Source organism: Mus caroli, chromosome 1, assembly GCF_900094665.2.
Source record: "Mus caroli chromosome 1, CAROLI_EIJ_v1.1, whole genome shotgun sequence".
NCBI lineage: Eukaryota > Metazoa > Chordata > Mammalia > Rodentia > Muridae > Mus > Mus caroli.
In genome coordinates this window covers 142557489-142565120 of record NC_034570.1, presented here as the reverse complement: position 1 = coordinate 142565120, position 7632 = coordinate 142557489, and the positions used below count along the sequence as shown (strand labels likewise).

At 40.0% G+C, this 7632-nt stretch overlaps 1 protein-coding gene across 1 annotated transcript in view; it reads right to left on the bottom strand.

Annotated features, from left to right (window-relative positions):
• Edem3 (ER degradation enhancing alpha-mannosidase like protein 3) overlaps positions 1 to 7632 on the bottom strand; it is a 62926-nt gene that overhangs the window by 12975 nt on the left and 42319 nt on the right. The window contains exons 13-16 of the mRNA XM_029475676.1: positions 3531 to 3721; positions 2256 to 2421; positions 1881 to 2035; positions 747 to 900 (exon numbers count right to left, since the gene is read on the bottom strand). Of these exons, the coding sequence (XP_029331536.1) occupies positions 747 to 900; positions 1881 to 2035; positions 2256 to 2421; positions 3531 to 3721 (666 nt within the window). The remainder of the gene's footprint in view (positions 1 to 746; positions 901 to 1880; positions 2036 to 2255; positions 2422 to 3530; positions 3722 to 7632) is intronic.

Sequence of the window (7632 nt, the reverse complement as noted above, 5' to 3'; positions counted from 1 at the left end):
AAAAAAAAAAAAAAAGAAAATAGATAAAAATGTGAGGGAAAGGTGCTGTCGTGGGAAACCTGATTTGAGAGTAAAGGTCGTCTGAGTGTGCTTCTAGATTAAAATTACTCAGAATACTCTGCTGTTCAGCATCACGGGACTACTAATGTAATTAACTTAGAGGTTTCTTGTTATAAAAACTTTAAAGTAAAAGCCAATAAAATTTATCTAAAAAGTATGATATATTTTCCAGGTAAAAAATATGGGAAGCTTGGTTTCTATGATGAATGACCAAGATTAAATGCTTTTGGGAAGCTAAAACAGTGAGAAATATTACTATATGAAAATTAAAATTAACCAATAACTCAAAATAAAATAATGGAGAGACAATGAACTGAGAAAGAAAATTTAGCTTTACATCCTCTTTTTGACTGTAGTGATATAAATGAATTATCAAAACTGATCACAAGAATTTGGATCTTAGCCGGGCGTGGTGGCGCACGCCTTTAATCCCGGCACTCGGGAGGCAGAGGCAGGTGGATTTCTGAGTTCAAGGCCAGCCTGGTCTACAGAGTGAGTTCCAGGATCAGCCAGGACTACACAGAGAAACCCTGTCTCGAAAAACCAAAAAAAAAAAAAAGAATTTGGATCTTTCCAAAAGACTTCCATGTGTGTTTCCTCCTCAAGCTTCCAACAGTCAAATGCCATCACCCTATTCAAGCTACAGAGCAGAGAGACAGTACCTAGCCCATACAGCAATGTCTTACTTGGATTGCATGTTGGACCAGCTGGACTCGCCCATCTTTGAGGTGAATCAAACTCACCCCCATCTTCTTCAGGATTTCTAAATGTTCAGGGTTAGTGGCCATAAAATCTCTGGCTCTCAGAGGAGGCTTAGCTCCACTTCTGAAACTCTCCTCTCTGCTGAAAAGAATCAGAAGCAAGGCTTACAACTACATATTAAAATAGTGAAATATAAAAATAAGAATACTCTTAGTCGATATTTGCAAAGTAGCTAGTTTTAGACCTGGGAGAGCTTCAATTTGTCTTCCCATGCATAATTCTGCTTATTAACACACTGTGCCACTTTCACCCTTCTGTGTATGCATTTGTGTGTGTGTTCCAGTAAACTAGATCGTGTATGCTGGCTTTCTCTGAAAACATATATTTCTCACAATTTTTTCCAGTTTTAACTTTTAGAAATTGTATGTGTAGTGGTGTTCTGTCTGCATGTATGTCTGTGTACCATGTGTATGCAGTGCTTTCAAAGCCACAGGAAGATGTCATATCCCTGGGTCTAAAGTTACAGACAGTTGTGAGCTGCCATGTGGGTACAAGGAATTGAACCTGGGTCCTCTGGAAGGGCAGCCAGTGCTCCTAATTGTTGAGCCACCTCACCACCCCTTACAATATTTTAAAAGCAAAATAATCCTTTCCTCACTGAATAACAATAATGCCTACTTTATTCTTTTAGTTCCTTTGTCGTCAATAGCCTTTATGATAATTATCTAGATACAAGAAGATGAGTTTGTTTATATGCCTCCCAAATAAGTTTAATTTCAATCAAGAGCAAGAAGGAATTCTAAAATCAATAAAACACAAACAAAGCAATACAAAAACTGTCTTTCCACTATGCAGAAACTACAGAGAAAAATTAGCTAGATCAATTTAAAAACTGTTGTATATTATCTACTATTAGGCAAAAATATGAAAAAGTTCACATAAATTTTATTCAATAAAAACTACAAATCTCCGTATCTCTGGTCTAAGTGAAACGTCTTTTCAACTATTGTTATAGCTCCTTAAGCATAGTTACTTATTATGAATTAACTATATTATTAAATGTAATGGTGTTTATCATACAGTAATGATGGTATTAGACATAAAAGGGTACATCTTACACTCTGATGATGCCTCTCGGACAGCTCTTATCCACCACGTTTTTCAAGGGTTCACGGATGCTCTGAGCATACAGTGGATCATTAGGAAAAAGAATCTGAGTGTTTGGGCAAGTCCAGTCAAAATTACTGTCATCCAGTTCTGTGTATTCTGAGGTCTAGAACATAAAGAAAAAAAGGAACTAATAATAACAGTGATACTTAATATTAGGATAAAAAAGAAACAAGAGTGATGTCCTAAAAGAAAATGAGACAATACTGTAAGTAACCCCTCCTACCAAGCATATTAACTAAGTTCTAATTATGGGTTACTTCTTACTTAGAAAAAAACAAATTATAAAAGTGAAAGGTGATGAAGGCATTTAATTTAAAACTCACTGTGTTCTTCTTTGAGATGCTTCGGTTTGTGGTGGAAAGCCAAAGCGGTAACAGATGAGCTTCTGTTGTAAAGATATAGTCTTCTATGTCAAAAATGATGTCCTCTTTATCAGCAAATAACAGGTACAGGTATTTAAACATTTCAGCCAAGAAGAAAGAATCCATTCTAAATCAAAGTCACAAATAAATATTTAAAAGTCCAAGTATCAGTGATAGATAGTCAATATAACACAAAGTGTTTCAATCCTCCCCTGTCGAAGTAACCTGAACCACTCTGATCTTTTTATACCACGATGGCATAAAAGATCAGAGGAGCTGCCTACCACTACTGTTAATTTTATCAGAAATTCACAAAAAGAAACCTGTAAAATATCCCACACAAACACAAATTCAAACCACTCTACTTGTTTTTTTTGAGACAGGGAGCTTTGGCTGTCCTGGAACTGGAACTCTCTCTGTAGATCAGGCTGTCCTTGAACTCACAGAGAGCCACTTTCCTCTGCCTCCTTAGTGCTGGGATTAAGCCTAAGCCACAACTGCCTGTTTTTGTTTTTTTTTTTTAATTTATTTATTTATGTTTTGTTTTGTTTAAATGTAGGTGTGCTATGTCTGCATGCACCCCTATATACCAGAAGAGGGCATAAGATCCCTTTATAGAAGGTCATGTGGTTGCTGGGAATTGAACTCAGGACCTCTGGAAGAACAGCCTGTATTCTTGATTGCTGAGCCATCTCACCAGCCCCAACACTACTCATTCAACAGGTTTTCTACTATGGAGAATACGGCACAAACATAGTAAGTAAACTTCCAGATGAAGGTACTAATGAGACCCACACAAGAATCTTATAAGTCATGTTAACACATGAACAAGGCACATCACTTTTGTGGTATTTGTTATGCAGGCATTTACGTAATGAAAAGACTTTAAAGGTATCATTTATAAAAGGTTCCATAAAGTAAACACAAAGACCCAGGACTGTAGGCACAGCTTTGTACAATACTTATGTCCCAGAGCAGTAAGCTTTTATCTATTTGTTTACTTTATAGTTGAGGAGAGTAAGAGGGACAGGTGGATATGCCTTCACAAATAGTTTAATGTTACAACATTTTAAAGAGAAATTTAAATAAATTACATGTCAGGAAAAGAGTATATAGGGAGTAGCTGGTATTGCAACATCAAATTTAAGTAAATTTACTACCTCCCACACCAAGGCACCAAGGCTTTGACAGTAACACATGCCTATGGTGTATTTAACAGGCTGCATCGGATCATACTTCTCACCAAGCTCAGCTCTTGGCTCATAGAGGTCCTCAGTGATGCTGACTAAATTGAATGCAGATTGAAAGGGCATTAGTAAGGATGATGGGAGTGGTGAAGAACTGGGCTTTAAAGATGAATCTCTTCTGCTAAGGAGGTCACCAGCCACTGGGACATTACCTAAAGACTGTGACTTCTGTTTCCTGTTCTGCAAAAGGAACAAAACAGCCGACTTACGTATCAGAGTGAAACCACAGCTCTACTCGTTCCTGTATCTGAACAGCTGTGTGGTGAGTATGGGGAGTCAGAGGCTGACACTGGTGTGTTCTATCACTCTCCGCCTTACGATTTGAGACTAAGTTTTCCAGCACACCTGGAGCTAGTCAGCTGGTTAGACCAGGCTGCCAGTGAGCTCTGAGTATCCCGCTTCTGCCCTGGTAACTCTGAGCGCATGTGGCCAGGCCCGGCTCATCATGTGGATGCTGGGGACCACACTCCTCAGGTTGTGCAGCAAGCATGCTACACACTGAGCATCTCCTGGTTATAATACTTTAAAACCTTGTGGCCCAATTTTGATGCAAACCTTGTTAGAAAAACACTGCCCTGTGAGTCTATACTAAAGCTTACCCCAGCTCCCCTTTCTGAGTGCTACTTTGAGAACTGTGACTGAGAGGGGTGTTAGTGAGAACGGTGAACTGACAAGTGTCTGAACTGATTATAAAACATGTTGTGTAAACATTTAGAAAAGAGTAAGACAATTAGATCACTCATCTCTAAGCTCCAGATGATCTGGTTGTGTCTAAAGCCAGAAATACATACACAAAAGCAAACGCAAAGGCACTGCCCATGTCTAGCATGACCACCAATTGCTCAGCATTGTCTTAGGCACATGACAGCAGGGTCTTCAAAAGTTTTCATTTCTTTTTTTGGCAATTAGATTATTTTTAGTAATCACATATCACTAGAAAAATACAAATATTTTCTTCTTGAAAAGTGTGTCTGTGTATGAGTGTGTGTGTGTTGCATGTGGACGCCTGTGACTACAGGATAATGTCTGTAGATCTGTAGGGGAATATGCACCCAAAGCAAACAGCCTGTCACTAAAGTTCACAAGTGCCTTGTAGAGGAACTAGTCACAATTTCAATACAAAATTCTTCCTTGTCAATTAGAGAAATTAGATTTCTCTAAGCTGAAGGATACTGAAAACCAGCAGTTCAGCCAAAAGACTTCTGATATGGTATTCAGTCCCAAAGTTTTGTCTAGGAACAAAAATGAAAATTCCCTAAACTAAATATAAAGTTCTAAATTCATGCTTTTAAAAAAATCAGCTTCTAATGAAATTGAAATAAATACCCAATAAAAAAATATGGAAAAAAAATCAGCTTCTTAAGATCAAGGCAGAAAATATGCTTATTAGCAGTCTAGAGCTCAGTATTTGAGACTAGCTGGGTCAGCCACAAGTTCAATATGAATTCAACAAAATATAGCTACTGAAATAAAAACAAAAATAAATGTAAAGGCAGTTAATAATACAATATAATGAAGACTACATGACTCCACATCATTACAGTGCTATTTCTGGTACTGGGCACATCCTGAGCAGAATTGCTAACAGTGTGTGTGTCTGTGTGTGTGTCTGTGTCTGTCTGTGTGTGTGTACACACATGCATGTGTACATGCACAGTTTTGTTTCAAAGCTGAGGATGAAATCCAGGACTGAATTCAAGCTAGGTAGGTGTTCTACCACCAATCTGTATCTGCAACCCATATAATTCAGGAGATATTCTATATACTAGGCTACAGTCAAAAAAGGAGCGAAGCAGTGGTAACAAGTCTAGCAACAACATCATAAAAGGAGCAGTGGGTAGCAAGGAGAGAGAAAGGAAGGTTGGTAAACTCTGAAAAGTGAAACCTCTTAACAGAATACCCTACCTCTCCTCTAACTCCCACTGTGTCCTCTTTGCAGCATTTATCATGCGCTTCTAACCTCTCTACATAACCACCCTGCTCACTGACCATAAAGCCCTGGAGGGCCAGGACTGCATCTCATCTATCAACACTAACAATTAAGTAAGTGCAGTGCCTGGCATAAAGTAGGTGCTTACCTATTGTTCTGTGAATAGACGGCTGCTATCACATGGCTGGCTATGCCAATGTATTGATTACAATTCTCACCTAGCCTTATCACATACCTTGGAAGCAATTCTCTTATTTTCCCTCTAGGGTTGTCCATCTTTAAAATGAAGATTATGCTGGGTTTATACTTCCATGGGCTGCTGGATCAAATGAGTCGAACATATAAAGTGCTCAAAAGAGCACCTGGACTACAAGGAAGTGCTTGCTTTCCTATTCTGCTGCTGTTTGTAGGTCCACTTCCCAAAACCTAGCCTTTCCTCATCAGCTACAGTAAGGGAAGGGAGTCCAAGGCTAGTTAACTATTTCTGAAACACTCTGAGAGAAGGACCAAGGACCAGTACTATGAGAGTGTGAGCACTGCGTTCCTCATGTCTTAGTTACTGTGAGAGTGTGAGCACCATGTTCCTCATGCCCTCAGTGCTGTGAGAGTGTAAGCACTGCACTCATCTTCAGAGCTGTGGGAGTGTGAGCACCATGTTTCTCATGTCTTCAGAGCCGTGGGGTGTGAGCACCATGTTTCTCATGTCTTCAGAGCTGTGGGAGTGTGAGCACCATGTTTCTCATGTCTTCAGAGCTGTGGAAGTGTGAGCACCGTGTTTCTCATGTCTTCAGAGCTATGGGAGTGTGAGCACCAAGTTTCTCATGTCTTCAGAGCTGTGGGAGTGTGAGCACCATGTTTCTCATGTCTTCAGAGCCGTGGGAGTGTGAGCACCGTGTTCCTCAGGTCTCAGTTACTATGGGAGTGTGAGTACCGTGTTCCTCATGTCCCCAGTGCTGTGGTAGTGTGAGTACCCTGTTCCTCATGTCCTCAGTGCTGTGGTAGTGTGAGCTCTGTGTTCCTCATGTCCTCAGTGCTGTGGTAGTGTGAGCATCGTGTTCCTCAGGTCTTCAGTCTCTGCCTAGAACAATTGTTCACTTTGTCTCCTAGCTCTTCCTCATCTCTCAGAAGCACTTGAGTGAGCATCCCATCCCACCGTGCAGCTCATGCCCTCCGACTGGCCTGCAGCACAGCTGAGCAGTCTGTTTATCTATCTGTCCTCACTGACTCAGAGCTCAAAGGATGCATGCGCCCTCATATGTCTAAGATTCTTTTAAAAAGAACTATTCATTTATTGTATGTATGTAAGTACATTGTAGCTCTCTTCAGACACACCAGAAAAGGACATCAGATTCCATTACAGACGCACCATGAGATTGCTGGGAACTGAACCAGGACCTCTGGAAGAACAGTCAGTGCTCTTAACAGCTGAGACATCTCTCCAGCCTTATATGTCTAATCTTTAAAACTAGTACAATGCTGGCATATAATGGGTTTCAAAAGTAGTTATGAAATGGATGTTTGCTAACCAAATGAATAAACAAGCTTTGGTGGTCATTCAGAGATAGGAAGGCTACAAAAGTGATCTTGGAACAGCAGGACTATAAGTGACGGCCATACTGCTCAATGTGTGTGCCCTTATCACTTGAGTACTTCATGGTACCACATCTATCTAGTAATCAGTGAAACAGACCCCAGCACTGGTCTCCCCACCAGGGACAGAATCAGAGACCACACATTGGCCATGATAACGTTGATGAAGAATCCTTGACTGAATTCAAGTTAGCTCTTTCACTATTCTGATAACTTCTCTTACATAATATATTTTAAAAATTACAGCACAGCACAAAATGTTTTTAATGTCCCCGAAAACAGGTTCTGATGTGAAATATTCTACTTAAAAATCATGAGTACCTACTACACATGAGGCACTATAGCAAAAACAAAAGAAAAACATGACTTTTCAAATTGCTTTAAATAAGCAGATCAAAGAGATTTTAAAAAACAAGCACAATGAACTAAAGTTGCACCCTCGGGTGCTCCAGCACTCAGTGTCTCTGTGTCTGTGTGCTGTGTCCCTTCCCTCGGGTGCTCCAGCACTCAGTGTCTCAGTGTCTCAGTGTGCTGTGTCCCTTCCCTCAGGTTCTCCAGCACTCAGTGTCTC